The sequence below is a fragment of the Macadamia integrifolia genome, chromosome 4, assembly GCF_013358625.1.
Source record: "Macadamia integrifolia cultivar HAES 741 chromosome 4, SCU_Mint_v3, whole genome shotgun sequence".
NCBI lineage: Eukaryota > Viridiplantae > Streptophyta > Magnoliopsida > Proteales > Proteaceae > Macadamia > Macadamia integrifolia.
Window position 1 is genome coordinate 8,814,371 of NC_056560.1, and position 22,947 is coordinate 8,837,317.

General features: G+C 37.5%; 1 protein-coding gene across 2 annotated transcripts; it reads right to left on the reverse strand.

Moving 5' to 3' along the window:
- Nucleotides 1-1,883: 1,883 nt before the first annotated feature.
- LOC122077036 (phosphatidylinositol 3-kinase, root isoform) lies at nucleotides 1,884-22,039 on the reverse strand. 2 transcript variants are annotated; one of them, XM_042642777.1, is made up of 18 exons: nucleotides 21,662-22,039; nucleotides 21,340-21,436; nucleotides 21,073-21,169; nucleotides 20,320-20,478; nucleotides 19,984-20,193; nucleotides 17,841-18,019; nucleotides 17,110-17,257; nucleotides 10,639-10,734; nucleotides 9,276-9,411; nucleotides 9,032-9,153; nucleotides 8,282-8,476; nucleotides 7,795-7,965; nucleotides 7,425-7,562; nucleotides 3,969-4,123; nucleotides 3,101-3,244; nucleotides 2,476-2,623; nucleotides 2,205-2,383; nucleotides 1,884-2,104 (listed from the first exon to the last, which is right to left on the reverse strand). In XM_042642777.1, the coding sequence occupies exons 1-17, from the start codon at nucleotides 21,771-21,773 to the stop codon at nucleotides 2,246-2,248; spliced, it is 2,445 nt and encodes an 814-aa protein (XP_042498711.1). In that variant the 5' UTR covers nucleotides 21,774-22,039; the 3' UTR covers nucleotides 1,884-2,104; nucleotides 2,205-2,245. The 2 variants fall into 2 exon arrangements, with proteins under 2 accessions (XP_042498711.1, XP_042498712.1); XM_042642778.1 differs by having other exon boundaries at nucleotides 1,884-2,130.
- Between the last annotated feature and the right edge of the window lie 908 nt (nucleotides 22,040-22,947).

Below are 22,947 nucleotides of genomic sequence, written 5' to 3' on the forward strand. Positions count from 1 at the left end.
CTTTATGGTTGATGGATGTTACTCTAAGGGGATGGCTGAATTCGAACAAATACTGTGTGTGTGTGTGGGGGGGGGGGTGGTTGAAGGGGGGAAAAGAATGATGGATGGGGACCTTCTCTTCAATGCGGGTGAAGAAATAACATTCTCATAATCTAAGGTTGTGTTTGTTAGCCAAGAGAATAAAAGAAAATAGTACAAGAATTGATTTAAGAAATTTTCATTGTTATTGGCGTGTCCTGAACTAAGAAAATATTCTTTTTTAAATTCTAATATTCACCTTGAAAATGGTGAAGTTTTCTTCTTCTATTTTTTTCATACTTTTCTTCTTGTTTCTATTCTTTTCTTTTCTTCTCTTTTTGACATTTTCTTTTCTTTTCTCTTGACTACCAAACACAGTTTAAATGCATATATGGATGAGCTTGGCAAGCTTTTGTTTTTAAAATTGCAAGAAACCAGAAGCTTCTACTTTTGGGCATAACCTTTAATTTTTGGTCTTGAATTCAAAGTAAAACTAACTAAGTATTAAGAACAGTGAAAAGATAGTTGATTATCACTGCAAAATGGTTGCGACCCATTGCTTAGCTTGTAATTTTACCAATTCATAGGTCCCAAATTAGCCTATAGTCATAATGGTGGAACAAACCCTTCAAGAATAGTAGATTATCAAGAAAACCTTCCTGGCAAAACCCATTTTTTGGCTTTTCGCAAATGTTATCTATGTGTATTCTCATAAAAATTTCACCTAATCAACGTCATGTCTTTAAAAAGACAAAATGACCTTTTCTCCCACCAAGGAATGAACTTCCCATATGACCCCACTCTTATTTCACCATGTGGACATTCTGGCTATTCAAATTTCAAAGCCTATTTAATTCTAGGTACAAAAACTATGTGGACATTCGGAAGTGTATCATTTGCACCAGACATAGTGGGACAAAATGATTGTCCTACCCCAACAACCTGGGGGATACAAATATGACGCCCTTGTTAATGCTTCCATGTAAGCTCCCCTTTAATCGAACTCTATTCTTGTGTATTGGCATGCATCATCCCTCATGTATACTATGGTAACCTAACCACTATTGCATAGCCTCCCCTAGTCCTGATTTTCAAAGTTCTACTTTTGTCTCTGTTTGGGATGAAATTAATATGTGAATTATCACATTATTCTCCAACACCCTCTTATGATGGATGTAGAAGAATGACGCGATAATCTCTCGTGAAAATTAGTCACAATTAGGTGAATCATGCAATAATTATCACATCATTTTTCCCCGTGACAATTGTATGAATCATCCAACAGAGTTAGTCAGACGAGTCATCCAACCAACCCTTCTTACCTTTAAAAAAAAATTTGTAACCCTGGAGAGAATTTCGGTTCTAAGAAATTAAGAATATTAAAATTTATCGAATTCTATATTCGTTTGGGAGCAATGGTGCATGTGTCTTCTCTCTCTCTGCTCCGCCCTTATGAAAAGGCATTTATGCTCTCAGACAAAGAATGAGAGAACATCCCATTTGTTTTTGCTAAATTTCATCCCATAATTTAAATGCTATTACATGCAAAAAAAAATTGGCAAATGCAGCCTCATTGACTTTCTATAAACGTTTTTCCCATGTTTGACAAGAGAAGTTTTTCTAGACATGCCGTAAATAGGTTTCCGGACTGGTCATACCCTATCCTTATACCCTGAACTAAAACTATGGAAACGTAAGGTTCCAATGTACTTGGGAATATGAGATTAAACCTAACTGAAACATCAACCCTATATGATTTGGAACTGAGGCAGGCACTTACATTGCTAAGGCCGTTGGCATTGTTGCTGACTGATGATAAATTTGCCACGCAGGCAGTTGATGAAGCAAACATATACTTACAGGACTTCCAGCCAATCTAACCCCTTTGCCATACATCTCGAGAACTCGAACCGTCACAAGAATGTGATTACATTGATAAACATAAAAATTACCTTTAAAACAAATAGTTTAGCTTCATTGAAATGGATGCTGGAGAAAAATATTTACATAAATCTATTTACAGTCAGCATACATCTAAGCTCCGGAAGCAGGTCCTTTCTGTCCGACAGTCCAACTGGTTCTTCATCTGAAAATTTCACGGGAAAGAAGTACCTAATAAACCAGATATTGGATAAAAATGTTCATAAACAAAACAGAACTACTCTCTCTCTCTCTCTCTTACTTACCTATCATAAAAATGAGTACTGTAACCCAAGAAAATTTAGGATCAGCGCCAATATTGAGCCCACCGATGAATTGTCTCAACCATTTGAGGGAACAAGGCACTAACACTCTCATTGATGAGATCCTGGAAAAAGTGTATGGAGTCCTCGTCGTCCAAGTCCAACCGAAACTTCTCTTGAAGCTACAAGCATCAAAAGAAGACGAAAGAATCAGGATAAGCAGCAGGAATCTGCATATTTTTGTTTAATGACACAATTGAGGATCAGAGTTCACCTTAAGAATGCCCTTTTCAGGGTCAGAAGCTATGTCAGGAATGTTGGATCCAGCCATCAAATAGAACAAATTCAAGATCAGGTTGCTAGATTTTCTGAGGATGTTGTATGCTTCACAACAGTAGGATTTGAACCTCGTATAGTACTGGCTGCAGAAGGAAACCCATAATCTATTATACAGGAACTATTTAACATAAACATACAAGATTTCAAATTAAGCATAAACCAATGTATAATCATTGGACGATAGATTGCTAGCATTGCAGCACATTAACAGCATTGTGACTGTTGGCACACTCACATAGGCATCCAACCCTTCAGTCATGGAACCACCTCAAAGATGGAATGTGGCCTACTGAAAGGGCAAGTTTAGTCCAAACATAAACTGGGGGGGTATCCCATAAATTGATACAAGGTGATTCATATGTAAGAGTACGGTCAAGGGCCTGAAAGCATACATGTCCTTGTGGACAGCACCACCAATCACTTTAGTGCACATATGCCAGTACCACAGTTTGTAATAGAACATGTTAACGTTTCAAAAATCATCCCAGGAATATATTTAAGCAAAGAAACTACCATAACAAAAACTGAACCAAATATTACTTATAACAAGGAAATGATACCTCTCAGCTCCACCCATAGCCTCAACCATTTCTTTGCACAGTTTCATTGGTGGAGGGAATGGCTTAGGATCCCTACCCAGAATGAAACCAAAATCCACATGGAAGAGGCGCCCATCATCCCTAAGGAGAAGGTTGTCTAGATGCCTACAACTCAAAAAAAAATCATTTTCTTTAGTAGTGATACTTCAATTAGAACTAAGCAACACAGTGCTACAGAAGATAAAATGGTGATTGAAATTGGTTTGGCATAAATAAAACTTTCAGTGATTTTTAACATATTGGAACTGCTTACAACAGGAGCAAAGCATTTTCTAGACACAACAAAAACAAGTTGTTTGGACACTTCTATAAATTTAAAACTACCCCATAAAAAAATAAGAGAAAACAAGCTCAGAGCAGACCAACCCCCCCCCCCCAAAAAAAAACTGACGACTGAACAACTACTCTAAATAGATGATTCAAAAATGCCCTTCAATAAAAAATGGTCGACACAAACACGTTAAAGTTTAGTCACAGTGTCACTGTTCAGCATAAAAATTCCAAATGAACTAGAATTATAGCTCCTAAATTCTAAAGTTCATCATGATTCAGCTGCCAAGTTCAACTATAATGGTCATGATCCCTTTTAAGTAATAGACCAACAGTCCATGGTAGATGTTTTTCCTTCTTCAACTTTTCCCTAAATATTCACAATACAAAATACCACCCTTTTCCTGGTATGTTTTGAACTTTTAAAACTCTAGAGAACTTCTAAATGGAACTCCATAAATTATGTGCTAAAATGTAGCAGGATCTAATGCTATTTCCAGTACATGGAGGCACTGAGATGATTTCTTTACATTTCATAGTACAGAGCTAAAATGATTACCTGTCACCAATTCCTAGTATATATGTGATAACAGAGTAGCCAGCACAGCTTTTTATAAATGTTTCAAGACATGTAGCTGTTATCCCAAATGGCCCATCTTCATCAGGATGAAATTTCTGCAGATAGCTTACAATACTTCGGTGCTCTGATAGAATCTGGAAAAATATTGAGAACAAAATTCATGAATCCACTGCAAGATGATAGATATGAAAACTTATAAGTAGAACTCTAGGAAAGTGCCACAAATTGAGAGACGGGTGAAGATAAGCAATGAATATTTTATTAGACCCATCTCATAACAAAATAATCAAAGTATGACCAAGACTTTTCGTACATACAGTGAAGCAAAGCTATCTAGATTCTAAGCAGTAACGTGGCAGTGATTATTGATGATTATTAAGAGATGAGATACACATCGATTTATTTGAGTCACAACATACTAGCTTGGGTACTAAGTAGTCTCATTTATTATGGTCATTCTCGACTAATTTCCCCTTCATCATCATCTCCTGTAATTAATAGTTAATCAACATAGATTTTTTATGCAACAGCCCTGATCTAATGGCTATTTAAGGATCTATCCGGGAAGAAAAAGACCCATTCGAAGAGCTTGAACAAATAGCCAAACAAGGTATTCTTGCTAAAGAGCAGATTCTAACAAAAGTAGTAGTAAACATCTAGGTGAAGAAGCACAAGTGGAAGAGGACACCACACCAGAAGGGTTGGAAAAAATCATAATAGCAGAGTGCACTTGCAAGCATAAAATGAATCCTGCAGATGCAGATTAAATATAGAATTGGGATTATTTTATTAGAAGTAAGCTTTTGGGATGGGTTATATATGTGTTGGACCTTTAGTTCCATGGGTTTTCATTGTGATGGGCAAATTTAATGGGCTTTCAATATGGGTATAGGTTAGGCATACGAGATTAGTTAAGGCTCTCTTTGGTATGATTTATATTTGTATTTATTACCAATTTTTTATAAATCATTTGTGACAATAAATTATGGACCACAAATAATAATCGTTTGGTTACTATTTGTATAATAGATTATATAAATAGAATAGATTTGGTAGTACCTATTTGCATAATAAATTTTCTAACATCTGATTTCTCTAATTCATTCAGTATTTTTTTCAAACATGTGAGGTGCACTCTCATCTCATCTCATCTGTGCACCAACCTTTGAAGTGTAAGAAACAAGATTCCTTTGGGGCATTCTGTCAAATAGTTGATTAGGATCCTTTTATCTCATAATATTTCACACACACATCAATGAAATCCCAACACACAAATCAAACACCAACCCAATCCTTAACCGTGTTAGATGCGCTTGATCATTCACAACTTCCTTGACCACCTCATAAGAAACTGACCTCGCATCTATAGTGTCTTCAGATTTTACGTCTTCCCCCTCAGTTTTGTTGTCAACCACTTTATCCACGACTTCAAAATCTGGAAGATCGAGGTCCTCAGTTTTGGGCTCCATTTCTTCAAATCTCTGAAAAGAGGAGAAAATCGAAGTAGCAAGGGCTGGCTCATCCTTTTACCATCATGGGCCCATCTCGTTCTCCTTCTCGTTCTAAGCAAAAGGTGCTTTTGAATGATAAGATGCTGCAAAAATATGGAGAAATAGCAGAAATTTTCAGAAAGTAAATCTTCTCATTTCTCTTGGGTCTGTTGGTTTTCTCCTATTATGGCTGCTGCTGCTTCTTCTTCTTCTTCTTCTTCTTCTTCTTCTTCTTCTTCTTCTTCTTCTTCCACTCACCAAACGAACTATGATGTCTTCTTAAGCTTCATAGATGAAGATTTTGGTGGTGAAGGTGAGGATGATGACTCCAGTAGAAACTTCATAAGATCAACTCTATGAAGCTTTAATCAAAGGGGTTACCGTATCTTCACAAATGAAGATGATAAGCGCAACCTTGACGATCATATCGCCTCTGAATTCCAAAAAACCATTGAAGAATCAAAGGTTTCGATTGTTGTCTTCTCCAAGAACTATGCTCTTCCATATGGTGCTCTTTTATAAGGTGGATCTGTCTCATTTTCGGAAACAAAATGGGATTTTGGGGGAAACCTTTGCTGGCTACGAAGAGAGATTCAGATCGGAGATGGAGAAGGTCTTCTCTACTGATTCCTGAATTTGGAGACTCAAATCCACAGAACTTCTTCCAAAATCAAGCTCCTTAGCATCGATGAATCCAGGAAGGTTGTGTGCATGAGAGAGAGAGAGAGAGAGAGAGAGGAGAAGCTGAACAAGTTTCAGGTTCACGAGGAAAGAATGGGTTTGGGAGTGTTTCATCTGAAAAGTATAAAATATGACCGAAATTACCTATATACCCTTGATTTGAAGGATTACAAACACATGCTCATTTAAAGATAGCGCAAAAATCATAATGAACTATTGTCACCACAAATCACAAATAGCTCTTGACCAATTTGTGATTTTTTGTTTATTTTAACTTATTATAAATAAAAATAAGTATTATAAATTATACCAAACATATGTAAAAATAGAAATTAATCAAATAAATACAAATATAAATCATACCAAAGAGAGCCTAAGTTAATGTATTTATTTCTTTATTTTACTTGCTATTATGTGTTTTAGTTAGGCTAGTTTAGGAGTCCATAAGCACAGTCCTGTTATGAGCCCATTTTCTTTGTTTTTTTAGTTCTAGTCAGTTTAGAATTCCCAATTAGTTAAGAATTGAGTTAGGCCTTTCTTTTTAGTATCTAAGTCTATTTTTGAGTTTTTAATATAAACTTGTAAGGGGGCCTAGCATTGTAAACAAAGTTACTGCTTTTGCTGCTCTCTTCTCCATTGAAGAATCCCTTGTGTTTGATCCAATCGAACCACCTTGCGGTGTGAAGCCCGTTGTTTTTTTTTTTTTTTTTGTTCTTATTATTCCATCATCTTGTTCATCCATAATCAAGTAAGATTGTTCTTAACTTTCTACAAATAGAACCTAGTTTCTAGAAGATTGCATGCAGGGCATTTTTGAGAGTAAGCAAACTAGCCACCTGATCATTCTGAAATTTCTACCATATGTTCTCGAACCGTAAAATAGAAATCGATTCAATTTTGGCCCTGTTCTAACAACTGGATTTGAATATATTTTTGTTTTCCCTATTCTGCCCCTACCGTCATTAGAACACTGTTTAGGCCTTCCGTCTTTCATAGCCGATTCTGTTTGCTGGTCCTGATTAAGCTACTGATATTGGATTACAACATATCTGAAATCACTAACTTAATTTCATATACTGTACCCTAATTATAGTAGGTAAATTACTGTTTTACCCCTATTCCAATAGTTATTAGGAATCACCCAATTTTCCCTAATCTGAACTATTCTTTGATTGTAAGATCTTATTATTTGGCTACTGTTTTGATTATTCAAATTCAGTACAACATTACCTGCCTGTGAAGCAATATTCAAAGATTTACTTACATGTGCTAAGGAACTGGATGGTATGAACTCCAGCATTCCTTCATCTGGTCCAGTTGCTAGTACTCTGTATGGAGTTAAATGCATATCAAGGTTCTCCAATTTAAGCAATCGATCCATTAGAGAAACCATTTGAACAACCTACAAAGAAAGAAAGATCAACAAATCATGGTTGCTAGAATACAGCATGACAGCATCATTGTGGCCTACAAAATTACACACTCAAAAGTCAAAATAGATACACATCCCTCAACCCCCCCCCCCCCCCCCGGCAGGGAAACCAACATCCTTTTTAGTAGTGCAACAAATAAACATGGATAAAAGCCCTGAATGTTCATGGGAATTGATTAAGCAGATGAAATTTAGCATTTACCAATTGGTCTTGACGAAGGTCATCCCCTTTCTTAAAAATGATCTTGTAGCTTCCACCATTTTCAGTTCGAAAAGTCAGGCGCAGAGGATGCAATGCACTTTTAAAGATTGATGACTCTGACGGCACAATCCCAGTGATTAGCACACCAGGTGCCAGGGGCGATCGTATTGGCTGAGAATGTCAATACCGCACAATTAAAAGACTATGCACAAGGGGAAAATATGAAAAAAGCAACAGGAATTACTGATTAGGTATTATTCTGTAAGTCACAAAATGATGTAGAAGAAAATTTGGGAACAGAATTCCCTATGTAGAAGGGAACTCTATTTACACAATGTTCCCAAGGAGTCCACTACAAAATTTCCATTGCCTCAGCATATGAGACAACATGGTCCAGCCTCCAGTTGAGTCTCTAGCAGATAAATAATATATAGAAACTGGAGAAAATAAATAAATAAATAAATGTAACGGGGGGAAGAAAAAGTACCTCTTCAAAGTAGGTAAGTTCACTAAGAAGACCAGAAAGTAACTGTCTTAGCTTTTCAATTTTCTTCTGGGTCCCTCCACGTACATTTCTGACATCTCTCATTATAGAACATAACTGGGCAGTCAATTCTGTCTGACGCACCAAGCTTTGCCACAACTTGTACCCATCTTCTTCACCATTAATACCAGCTGTCAACTTAGTCAAGAGTAGGTAAACATTTCAGGCAAACAGCAGAAGGTTATTGCAATTTGCAACAGTAAGCTGCCAAACCTACATAACTTCACTGACATAAAATTTATACTATAACTGCTACATGCTCTTAAATTTGACTACGAGGAATAAAAAAAAAAAGGAGCAACTCAATGCACAAGGAAGCAATATATCAACATTCACAAGGAAAATATCATCTTTTTGGCTATATAAGATAAAAATTTGCAAAACATATTCCATATAATGAGTTTAACTTTAAGATCTTTGGAGTGCTCTGGTGACAATGCTATATGCTAAAGAAATTAGAATTAGTTTCTGTTTTCTGTATGAGGTAGAAATTTGCAAAATCAATTCCAAAGATTCGGTTACCTTCTATCTTTTGAATATTTAGCATTAAATAATCAGGGTTTTGCAGCGGCCACTGAACATAATGAATGGTTTTTATGACATTTTTCCCTCAAGTATCAGGATAACCAGACTAAGCAGAGAGAGCATCAACATAGGGCAAAACAAACACCTTAAAAGATGACAAGTCCATACCTTCATCATATTGTCTTCAAGGATCTCATAGGTACAGTAAAAACGCTTTGCATATGCAGGATCATGGAGTTCCAGAGCCACATAGCATCGAAGGAAGCTAGCCAATTCAATGTTGCACAAGGCTGTCAAAATTCCAGAAGAGTCCTTTCAGATGAGATCAAGATTACTGGATCAAGATTAAGGAAGCTAGCCGTAAATTACTGTGGTTTCTAGAAGTTTCTTAAAAGAGCTACTTTAAACATACAGCGTTGCACAAGGAAATGAGAAAGGCGAGATTTATCAGAACGCTCAAACCGAAGAGCTTGGACCAGCTGAAGTAAGTAACACTGAAGCTCTTCATCATCAGCTCTTTCAAGGACGCTTACAGCATATGCACGAACCTGTCCAGAGGGGAATAAAAACAACATACATAACCAGAAATCCACACTAATAAAATAAAAAATAGTGCAGTACATATCAGGATAAACAAAGAAAGAAAATTCCCAGTAGTCCTGGAACTCTGGAAGATCAACTGCATCTGCAACATTTCTTGACTAGGGATAAAGCCAAAATGCAAGAGGTGATGCCAAAGCACACACTAATCCATAAGGATGTTAAAAATAATTTGCATTTTTCAAACTACAGTTGGGGATGTTTGCCCATTTACTCCTTCAATTGTTAACGATAAAGAACTTGCAAATCCTGAGAATTGGGAACAAATACTTTCGTAGAATACTTATGACTTGACAAGATAAAGCAGCTCAGTTTCGGTAAGTAACCCAATCTTCTGTGCAGCAATATCCAGAGGTTCCCCAAACAATGAATCTGATAAGTGATAAGAGTTTTCATGGTAGGGAGGGAAGGATCAAACTTTTCCACTAGCAATTTGATGATCATGCAAAAGGATTATAATCTAAGTCTTCTGAAATGCTTTTGAGGATCTGTGAGAGTGAGGTCAAAGTACTGGTGTTACTTCAGAAAAAGAGATAAAAACCAGACTGGTGAATCTTCATGTTATGATGTTGAGAGAAGATTCATGAGTATCTTGAGCTAACAATAGGAGAAAGCCCAAATCAATTAACTTAAGGCCTTTGTAATTGAAATTTCTCCGAGAGACAAAGGATGGAAGAAACTACACATCACTCATCAGTCTTCCAAGCCTCAACCATATATCTTGTCCTTTAGCTCATAAAAGCAAGCTCATTATTCATACAAAAACAAAAATAAATCTTGTAATTGAGGCTGCATCCAGCATCAATTTATGGAGATCAACTGTTTTTTCACTCCAAATACTCAATATTTGACGCTCTATCCTGTGGAATGAAAATGGTTGACTGTTTTTCTCTAAACCAACCACTTTTGGGATTACTGTATAACAGAAAAATAACAATCAATAACAAAAAACACACTTTGGTTCTGGAACCTGAGTAACAGAAAAACATGCTAAATGCACCCCAAAGCTGCTTTTACAGTGCATTTTACGTGAGTGCAAGTGACACTAGGATAGATACCAATTTTAAATAAGCCCAAAGGGGAGTAGAATAGAGGACAATGCTCCACTGCAGTAAAATAACGGAGCTTCACAGCTGAAAAACCAGTAAATACTGAAGATTATGTTCAATTTGTACCTCTTCACTTTCAAAAATGGGAGATAGAAGCTCCAGTGCATCAGTCACATCAATGGTTTCCCATTTCCCCATCAGTTCTATTGCTTGTTTTGCCTCCTGTAAATACAACAACATATGAATCTTCATGCAATGATGGTTGATTTTTTGTTCGTAAGTAATAAAAAAAAACCTAAAGATGACAGGATAAGCCCCCTCAACAAGGGAAAATAGAAGCAAACAGAAACAGAAATCTAATTTGGAAAGTAGTTTAATAGCATTAAAAATATAGCAAGACCATTTGGAAGTCGAAGTTAAATCAACCAAGTTGGGGAAACTTTTAGGAGTCCCCAAACATGGGCCAGCATGGTGGATCCTGCAAGTTTATCTTTTTGCAAAACATAAGAAGGGAGCTAAAGCATAAATTTGGAAGCTACAAAGGACTAAATTTTGGAATAATATATTGTAGTAAAACTAATTTTCTTTGGACTTTCCAAGATCTTAGCCCCAAGTAAAGCATGCATGGATCACTTGAAATTTTACAAACTATAATGTGCTTCTGCCTTCGGTGAGCTTGCTAGCTATGCTGAACCACTGGCATACTAGGCTAGATTATCAATATCAATTTTATCAGTCCAATATAAGTATCACTTTTAATATTATTAAATTCATATCTACAAGATAAAGGGGCATACCAAAAGTGACTTGGAAAAAACTGGCGAGAAAAGATATGAATGGCTTTGGGTTGAGAACTGTTATCATCTCAGAAGCTGTAGCTAAACCAGAAAACCAGAAACAAGAATGAAAAGAGAAGAAGAGAGGAAGAAGATGAAGTAACCAAAGGAAGTCTCAAGAATGGAGAGCAACCTGAGATTAATTCAATGTGAATCTAATCTCAGGTTCTCTTATGAATATATAACATTAGGTCAAGAGGAAAGACAATAAAGCCCCCCACTTACATAAGGAAAATCCCAAAAAGACCCAAACAACCATAACAAGGACCAAATGGTCCCTGTCGTAGGCGCTAATATTAGCGTTATTCCCTGTTTGGGAATAGCACTAAAATCAACACTCCCCCCTCAAGCTGGAGCATATAAATCTCCCATGCTCATCTTGGTACAACTACTGCGGAAGCTAGGAGCAAATAAGGACTTAGTGAACATATCAGCCAACTGATTCTTTGATGAAACAAACGGAGTCTCAATCAGCTTCTTTAGAACAGCATTACGAACAAAGTGGCAGTCCACCTCTATATGTTTGGTCCTCTCATGGAAGACCGGATTGCTAGCAATATACACAGTAGCTTGGTTGTCACAATGCATCTACATAGGTTTGGTTACTGGAAATCCCAACTCCAAGAGTAACGAACACAACCACATCAATTCAGTTGTAGTATGAGCCATAGCTCTGTATTCTGCCTCTGCACTAGATCAGGCAATGGTGGTATGTTTCTTGCTATGCCACGTGACCAAATTACCTCCAACAAAGATACAATATCTAGTGGTAGATCTCCGATCACTAGCAGAGCCAGCCCAATCAGCATCTGAGTAGCCAACAAGATCCATGTGCCGATTAGGACGATACACTAGCCTTTGCTAGGGGCCCTCTTCAAGTAGCAGAGAACATGAACAGCAACGTCCTAATGAGCCTTCTGAGAAGACTACATGAACTGACTGAGAACTCCAACAACATAGGAGATATCAAGACGAGTCACAGTAAGGTAAATTAGCTTGCCAATTAGACTTCTGTACTGGTGTATATCCTGATGAGGTTCACCATCATCAACACCAAACTTTTGGTGAGGATTCATAGGGATATCAACAGGCTTGGATGTGAGCATCCCAATATCAGATAGGAGGTCCACTACATACTTCCTTTGGGATAGACTAATCCCTTTCTTGCTTCGGCTTACCTCAATCCCAAAGAAATAATGAAGTTGGCCTAGATCCTTTGTCTGAAAATGATGTTGGAGGTGACTTTTCACTTCATAGATTCTTGTTTCATCATTACCAGTCAGGATGATACCATCAACATACACTACCAACACAACCTTGTCACCCCTGCGGCGAACAAACACAGAGTGATCAGAGTAACACTGAGAAAACCCACAAGTGACTATAGTAGCACTGAACTTATCAAACCATGCATGAGGAGATTGTTTGAGACCATAGATCGCTTTGTGTAAACAACACACCCGACCTTTATTCTCCCCCTGAGAAACATACCCGAGAGGTTGCTCCATATAAACTTCCTCCTGTAGATCATCATACAAGAAGGCATTCTTGATGTCCAACTGAGATAAGGAACAATCAAAGTTGACAGCAAGAGAGATAAGAACGCGAACAGAGTTAAGTCTAGCAACTCAGGAGAAAGGGTCAAAATAATCAACACCATAAGTCTGAGTGTAACCCTTGGCAACCAGACGAGCCTTCAACCGCTCAATAGAGCTATAAGAGTGATACTTAACAGTGTATACCCAGCGACATTTCACCAGGTCCTTGCCAGGAGGTAAATCTACTAGACTCCAGGTACCACGACTCAAGAGAGCATCCATTTCTACATCCATGGCACCCTTCCATCCAGGGATATGGAGAGCCTCAGAATGAGTACGAGGAACAAGATTAGTAGAAAGAGATAGAGCAAGGCCATGAATAGAGGGTGGAAGGTGAGAGATAGACATAAACTTATCAATAGAGTAAACCAAGGATTTTTTAGTGCAAGAACGTATACCTTTCCTGCTAACAATTGGTAAGTCATCAGATGGATCAGAAGGAAGAACTTCACCAGAGGAAGGGAACGATGGAGGATGTGTAGTAGCTGGATCAATAACCTCGCCACTGGACTGTCCAAACCTCGCCCTGCGCCGATAAACCTGTAGAGGAGGTGGAACAGGTGCACTGGTACTAGGGGTATCAGGAATCGGTATAAGGGATGGAATGGGAGGAGGAGAGGTAAATGACCACTCCTCAATAAGCCGAGACACCTGTGAAGATAAGAAAGTACCTTTAAAAAAGGTCACATTGGCACTTACAAAATTCCGGTGAGTAATAGGATCATAGCAATTGTATCCTTTTTGGGTACGAGAGTAGCAAAAAAAAATACATTTAGTAGCCCATGGAGACAACTTATCCACATGCATGTGAAGATTGTGAACAAAGCACACACACCCAAAAACCCGGGGAGGAAGAGGAAAACTAGGTAGAGTAGGGTATAAGATAGAGAAGGGAGACCTATTCGACAGAACAGACATGCAATTAATCAAATGACATGTGGTTAAAACCCCATCATTCCAAAAATGCTTAGGAACATGCATATGTATCATAATAGCCCGAGCTACCTCTAGGAGGTGCCGGTTCTTACGCTCTGCAATCCCATTTTGCTGTGGGGTATATTCACAACTACTCTGATGAATCATGCCATGGGTATCACAAAAGTTAGAAATATCATTTTGAGCATATTCTAAACCATTATCAGAACGAAAAATCTTGATGGAAATGCCAAACTGAGTTTTTATTTCACTATAGAAATTTTGAAACACAGATAGAAAATCAAATCTGTCCTTTAACATGTAAAGCCATGTGAGGCGAGAATGATCATCTACAAATGTAACAAAATAGCGAAAACCAAACCTATTACTAACTCTGCAAGGACCCCATATATCAGAATGAACTAAAGAAAACAACGACGGACTACGAGACATTGATCGAGATGGAAAAGACACCCGATAGTGTTTATCCAACTCACAGGCCTCACACTCTAATCTAGAAACATGTAGAAAACTGGGAAACAAAAGTTGTAATCTAGGTAAGGCCAAGTGTCCTAGATGGCAGTGCCATTGGAATGGAGAGACATCCCTAACAACAGTAGTGGCAGCAGAAGTGGGAGGATAGCCACTGTTAAGATAATACAATCCATCCTTTTCACACCCTCCACCAATCGTCTTCCTCGAGTGAAGATGCTGAAAAATACAATAAGAGAGAAAGAAGGTTACTGAGCAATTGAGAGATCTAGTCAATTGACTCACAGAAAGAAGACTTAACAGGAATTAAGATACATGTAATACAGACGATAAGTGCAATGAAGTAGGAGAAATAGTACCATGTCCAAGGACAAGGGTGGATGTACCATTAACAAGAATGACAGATATAGAACTAGTATTGGATGAGAAGGTCTGAAAAAGTGATGACTTACCAGTCATGTGAGCGGAAGCACTTGAATCAATGATCCAAGGGGTAGATGTAGTGGAAAGAAGGGCTGATGTACCTGCATGCACAAGGGTAGCAGCGGATGTGGAGGCACCATGGGATGTACTTGAAGAAGCCTCAAGAGAGTGCAAGTGTCAGAGTAACTGGTTGATGTCATCGCGCATACTAGTAGAAGAATCTCCTGAAGCAGGTATAGGTGTAGTAGTCGCCGGAAATACAGTATCAATACCATCATCGGACACTGCATGGTTGGCTAACTGAGTTGCCCACTCTAGCTTGCCATGCTTGGCCCAGCACGTCTCTACAGTATGGTTAGGTTTCCCACAGAAAGTACACTGGCAACCGGTGCAATCCGAGGACTGTCCACTAGAACCTCGACCCATAGGACCACGTCCTCCGCGACCGCGCCCACAGCCACGGTTAGCAAAGAATGCAGAATTATCTCTGGAAGGCTGATCAGATTTGGATGAGGATGTGATACGCTGTATTCGTGAAAAAAGATCATTCAGAGTAGGAACTGTATCACCAGTAAGTAGATGGCCCTTTACTGCCTTCAGATCACTGTTCAGACCGGCCAAAAATTTGGAAACGAAGAACTCATTCCGCTGAGCCTTCAACTTCTCAATATCAGTAGTCAGAGGCTAGAAGACATTTAACTCTTCCACCATTCCCTTAAAGGCATTGTAATACTCAGAGAGGGATTTGTCAGATGACGAAGCTGGAAAAGATTCTCATATATGTCATAGATTCATGTCATATTCTTCTCTTGGGAGTATGTTTCCTTCAGATCATCTCATACTCCCTTGGTTGTAGAATGGAACATAACATTGGCAGCTACATCTAGTTCCATACTGTTCTACAACCAGATCAGAATCAAGGCATTATTCTCCTTCATCCAATTGTCATACTTAGCATCATCAGGCAAAAGAGCCTCAGAAGTGGTATAGCTCAGTTTGCCTTTAGCTAACAAATACACCTTAACAGACTGAGCCCAAAGAAGATAGTTTGAGCTCCCTTTGAGCTTGATAGAGGTGATCTGGACATTGATATTATCCGATGCAAAAGAAGCAATAGTAGAAGAAACAGTAGAAGTAGTAGCAGGCATAGTCCCAGCCATGACAATCAAGTAGAGTGACTAGCAAGCAATAGGATGAACGTATCCAGATAGGTAGTAATGCAATTCAGATCTGAAAGTTAGCATTCAATCCAACATTCCATACCACAATTCAGATCTGAACATGTAGGCATCAATAAAATATATCGGCAACAAGCAAACATAAGCATCAATAAGCACTATCGGCAGCAAGCATATATATGCATCAAACAACTCATATAGGTAGGATAAACTAGATCAATCAATCAAAAACAGCAGCCTCAAACCTGACCGCCATCATATAGGTAGAGTAAAATAAAAGAAGGAGAGGCGGCGGCTTCAAATCATCAAGCAATCAGCCACTTACTCCAACTGTAAAGGCAAGGTAGATCTTCACAAAGGAAAAATTACTCCATTAGGGATTAGATAATAGCAGTTGCAGCAATGATTGGCTGCGCACCAAGAAGAAGAACCTCTAAATCTTAACCAGCAGATTTCTTGTCTTCGGAGTTCAGAACCCGATTAATTTAACTACAGCAGCTCTAATACCATGTTACAATCTCAAACGCTGTAGCTAAACCAGAAAACCAGAAACAAGAATGAAAAGAGAGAGAGAAAAGAGAAGAAGAGAGGAAGAAGATGAAGTAACCAAAGTCCCAAGAATGGGGAGCAACCTGAGATTAATTCAATGTGAATCTAATCTCAAATTCTCTTATGAATATATAACATTAGGTCAAGAGGAAAGACAACAAAGCCCCCCACTTACATAAGGAAAATCCCAAAAAGACCCAAACAACCATAACAAGGACCAAATGGTCCCTGTCGTAGGCGCTAATATTAGCGCTATTCCCCGTTTGGGAATAGCACTAAAATCAACAAGAACAAACATAACGTAAACAGTTTAAAGTAAAACATGACACATGTAGCCAAAACCATTTAGTTGGGGGCAATTAGTTGAGTTGAGTTAGGGTTATATAGGTCAACAGTATATCACGCTCTTAATTCAAGCATTTGACATTTTCAAAAGTTACTGATCCAGATCATAGTAAACCAAGACCTCGGAAGCCAATCTTTAGAATCTTACAGAGGAAATAATGGAAAGGAGCAAACTTCAATATTTTGGACCACAAATCAACCCCCTCCACACACAAAAAATAAATAAATAAATAAAAAGGAAAAAAAAGAGAATATCCTGACCTGAAGGTCACTCCACTCAACACATCGAAGAAACTTGGTGAGGGCCTTCTTCTCTGACATCAAAGAGAAACGGAACTTCCACAATAGTTGCCTCTCATCACCACTCAAGGTCCTTGTTGGAGGGTACTTTAGAATTCTTTGTATTGACCTTATGACAAAGAAGCAGAGATGGATCATACAACTTCATAACACAGAAACATTACGTAGATTCAAAGAGTAGGGAACTTGTGTTGAAGAATTTATATCAATAATGGAACAACATACACAAAAAAGTACATAAAATAACAGAAGACTATGAAAATATCCCGAAAACTTTATCGATCACACTAGTGCCTCAGTAAAACAATTTCGCTGGTGGCACTGCTTTGTTTTGCCACACCTTGGATATGTCTTATCATCTGCTGTTTATACAAGTGTTGACTTGAGCCAATATATTCATGAGCATACAGTACTTATGCATTTGACCATAAGCTGCCAGGTTCTATTATTTCTGCAATTTCTTCTTAAAAGAGGAAATAGGAATGTGCACAGAGCCACTAAGGCATTTGAGAAGTGCACCAACCATGAACCAGTTTAGTCATGGAAGCAACACATTTTTATCAAGTGAAAAACAGAGCACAACATTGCCAATAGCTGGGAAGTTGAAAATAAGAGAAATTTAAAGTAAAATGTTACCAAATAAATAGTGTAACAAAAGATATGATTATGATAAGCATGGAATTTGAGCTTACTTCCTTTCGTTAGAGCTTGGTTTGAGATCCCTGTCAATGATACCACGAGTCAAACTCCTTGCCAGTTTGAGCTGCTTATGCTCAGAAGGATTGATTTTTCCCACTTCTGGGTCCCACACAGTAACAAGTTCATTTGTTGATGATACAGGAATTGGTGAAAAAAAATTTGCTCCCGACTCCTATAGGTCAAACAAGTGAAAATTATGAAGCACCATCACAGAATTATATGTCAGTAAATCAAATTGAAAAATTAGGAAAAGAGGATTTCATCAGAAAATGGGAAAGTATATAAAGAGTTATGTCAAACGCAATGACCCCATTAGCACATCACTCTCAAACAATGAGCCTAAACTAGATGAATATGGAATACAAAAAAATATAGCAGAACATGTTCAATACTTTAATTGCTTGAACTAGATCAAGCTTGAATACTATTCAATAAGCAATGTAAAGATACATTACAAATACATTCAACAATGCAAAAAAACTTGTTGGAGGGTCTAACCAAAACCTTAAGGTGTTAGGTTAAGAGAGCACATCAAGAGAATCACAAAAAATATATATATAATAAAATTAAATTAAATAAATTTTAAATTTTTAAAATTTTAAAAAAATTAAAAATTTAAAAATTTAAAAAAAAAAATAGGTTCAACGAAATCAAGTGTGATACCTGGTTCTAACCAAGTTTCGATCAAAATTTCACATTTCCGAAAATTTTCGACCATGTTTTGGGTGTCAATATTGATTTGTGGGAAAAATACAAACCATTCGTATAAAATGCATGGTTTCAATTTTCGCTAGTATCGATAGTTTCAACTCTAGAGAGAGAGCTTCCTAGAAAACCTCAGATTTTGTAATTTTTTAACCATATCACTCCCATATCTTTGTGGAACAAGGTATTAGGCAGTACTGCAAATCTGCAATACACCTACAGCGGCAATTTGCTGCACTTATGGAAGTTTATTGCAAGATTTAAAGCGAAGGTATATCACCTTTTTTTTTTTTCTTTTTCTTTTTTTCTTTTTTTCAAAATGAATGGGAAAAGGAGTGAAATGCGACTTGTTTGTATTCTTCACTCTTCAGAAAGTTTGCAATGAATTATGTATAACATTTGGAAATAAATGAAATGGTCCCTAATTTTATGTGTATTCATTCCTAATAAATATTTTAGTTGTTTTAATAGAACCATGTGTGTTCCTTCAATCTAAGGCTTCCACTATGTCTAGAGGGCCTAAATTCGAGTTTCCACTTGGGCCACGGACCAACAATCAAAACCTGCAGCCGAAACTTCTACCGTTGTCCTCAAGTATATGAAAGTAGCAAGGACCAGAACAGTACACATGATATGTATGGCCCCTCTTATGGCTGACCTTATGCAAGCAGGTTTATTATCAACGGAGGGAGTAGGCCTAATATCTCTAGTGCCATGTTAGAGGGTACAACCGAAAATCAAAGGCATTAGGTAGAGAGAGCTCCTCAAGTATATGAAAGCACTAAGGACCAGAACAAACTGATGTGGGACTATAACTCTCAATGTCTCAATAAAACTCTCTTCAACCCTATGCAAGGTACCAAATCATGATGAATATGTGAATCACTTAAATCATGATACTTCAAATAAATTCATATATTAAAGTGGATTCCACTAAAGTTGTTGAACTACTATATTAGAGTGATTAGGAGTCCTTCTATAAGTCTAATTAGGAATTTTAGAAGATCAATATATAAGTAATACATCCCTATCAATTAGAGATGATTTGAGTAAAGGATAATGAGTTTTTTCTAAGAGTTTTGGTGTTGTTGAGCAGTGCATACAGGATTGGTATCCCAACCTGATTTCTTATATTCTCCTCTTCTCTTCTTTCTTCTTCCTCCCAAGAAGATCGATCTCATCTCTCTTTCTTCCCATTTCATCGATTTGATTTCTTCCCTTAACAATGCAATTGCTACCTTTATCTCAGATCAGATCACAGATTTTATTATTGGACCTGCTTGCATCTGAGATCCAAATCTGGATTTTCCGGTCCATGAGTGTGAATTTTTGTTTGCGTGTTTATGAGTGCACATGCATAAATTCATAAATAGAATACAAATTTTAAAAATATTTCTGCTAGTTAAGAGAAAATAATAACAAAAAACCTACCTGAAAAACAACTCTGTGCTCAAAACTGCAGAAGTCAACAACCAGGTATAAATGAGAACTTCCATTTCTGCAACTCTCTTTTTCCTTCATTTTCTCCATGGTTTTAAATGTGAGACGGTCCAGCCAGTCAACGCGTTGAATCTGTCCTCTTTCATACTTGTTAGCAAGTTTTTCCAAACGTTCCAACTCTCCACGCTCATGACGGGGGACCTGTAGGAAGTTACCCATAACACATAAGTGAAACCAATTGAAACAATTTTAACAAAAAAAACACGACAAGGGCAGCAGCAATATTGAAATATAAAATCCAAAAATACAATGACCCTAAAAATAAACCTTTCCAGGAGTAGTTGTAGGGAATGATCCATCTGCTTCTTTTCCTGACCAAAGCCTAAGCTTTTCCTTTCCTGTTTTAAGTTGCTTCTTGCTGTTAAAAAGAAGAATGGTAGCCCCGCCAATTAATCCCTTGTCTTTCACACATGAAACATCCCAAACCTGAAGTCCAAGAATATAACGAGCAAACAAATATCTCAATGTTCGACTCCTTCACATAGAAACCATAACATATAAATATTCTGATAAACGAAAGTTATGCTGCCAAAATAGAGTCAAAGCAGTCATGCTACAGATGGAATGTGAACAAGAAAAAAAAAATTAAATGGGAGATAACCAGACAAAGGTTATGATGCAAATGGATCAAAGCAGCTGTTCTCACAGTGCCCATAAAATTGACTTCCTGGTTTTGTGTCAACATATAATGTGATATCTCTTGGCATATAGTAACTCCATAAGCAATTAATATATCAATAAGACTGAGACATCAGCATTATACTAGCAAACAACATAAATTTTCAAGTAGTAGTTTTTTCCTGATTTTGTCACCATGATCATTTAAGGACGCAAAGAAACACATGTCGCATCTCTTATCAAAATAAATTTATACGCATTTATCTGTAATATAACATAGATTCAATCAACCAAAAAAAATATGCTGATATGCATTAAGAAAGTCCCAAAAAAAAAAAAAAAAAAAAGCAAACATTTTAGTGATTTGACTTAATTCAATCCACTGCAGTCCTACTAACTTACAGTTAATGCAAGTTGTGAGTGAGCAGTTAAGTCCCGATACTTTGTACTAAGGGTGATAAGTTCATTCCAGCAATATGGTTTCCCACTTGATTCCAACCTGTAGTACAGGTAAGTTTCACAATTTCAGATACAACAAATCCGGAATTTAAAAGAGATCAGAGCGGCTGTTAAAAGGAAATAAACAATAAATTTTACCAACCTAAAAGGGAAAAGAACATCAAACTAATAAACAGTACACAAAAAAATCAAGTAACAATTATGTGAAACCTAGTTCTCATAGGAAGTCCAAAGGGGGCGCCATCAATGTATAACCCGCACTCAACATATAGTTCTGCCCTTCTCTCCTCTGAAGGGGAATCAATTTCTGCACAAGGAAACAAAAAATTATGACGAAATTTTCTTTTCTCTTCCCTTCATTAATATCAACAAAACCCAATTTTTTCATCTTCGTCTGTTACCGAAACTTTCTCCGGAAATTTAAAAATATAATAGCAGAATAAAGCCGGAAAAAGACGAATTATACCAACGAAACCCTCAAATTCTAAGCACTGAACGTCGTTAAGAATTCAAGTATTGAATGAGTATATACCTGAGCTAGAAGACTTCGCCGCCGGCAAATTTCCTTCCAATCTCTCTATTCGAAACGCTACAGGAAGACTAATATCGCAAGATAAGAAGAAACGAAACTCATTCCCATTCATCTCTCAGGCCTCACAAACTGCGAACATTCATATTAGGGTTCCAAAGGAATCTGATTAATTGGATTTCTGCTTCGAAAGAATGATACAAAACGGTGAAAATTAAAACCGAATCGAAACTGTTTCAGACATATAACACTCATAACGTTTATGATACTAAGCAGTCCAAGTTTGGGTTTTGCGGGAAAAAAAAAACGAACTTGAAAAACCCAAATCAGGAGAGAGAGAGAGATAGAGGCGAAGATCGATAATTGATGTTAGAAAGAGAAATATTAACATGATATTTAACGGGAATACGCGATTCTAATGTAATTCAAATTCTTTCTTTATTTGATATAATTGTAATCCAATTGCTACAAAGACCAAACAAAACAAATTTGTAATCCAATGCGTACACACCATGCTTTGTTCGGAGTATGTGGACCCTATCTGAAACACGAAAGGGCTCACATTAGCCCTCACCCTGATGCAGGGGTTACACAACTCCTGTGTACATAACTTTGTGCGTGCGATCTTACTCTCACATCCCCTTATGGACCCCACTCTCTCCTCATTAAAACCCCTCATTACTAGATGATTTGGGGCCCGTTTGATAACGTTACCAGAAATGTGTTTCTGTGTTTTCTTGTTCTCATAAACAAATAAACGGCATAAATACCGTTTGGTAAAAGTGTTCTGTTCCACTTGTTTCTTGAAACATAAATTGAAATTTATAACAATTTATGCTTCAAGAAATATGAATGACGAAACAAGTTTTACTTGTTTCGCTCGTTTCTCGAAACAAAAAAGGGGCACAAAAAATCGAACTATGAACCAACTACGAACCAACGGGAATTTATGTTGTTTATTCGAAGGGAGCTCTGCAACTACGGACCCTTCTCCTTCGTCTTTTCCCTGTTGAAGCTTCATTGCTTCCCTGTTGAAGCTTCACTGCTTCACCGTGTGGTTCGAAGGGAGCTCTGCAACTACAGACCCTTCTTCATTTCGTCGGTGGAACACCTTCCTCGTCACCCTCGTGAACCCTACAAGGTACGCTTCTCCTTCGTCATCCTCGTGAACCCTAGGGTTTAGGGAAGTGCACAGTCATCCAGAAGAAGTCTAGATTCGCCTGCGAAGAATGCAAGGAGCGGCAGAATAGGGCCTCCTTTGTCTCTGAAACCGTACGAATCCTTCCCCG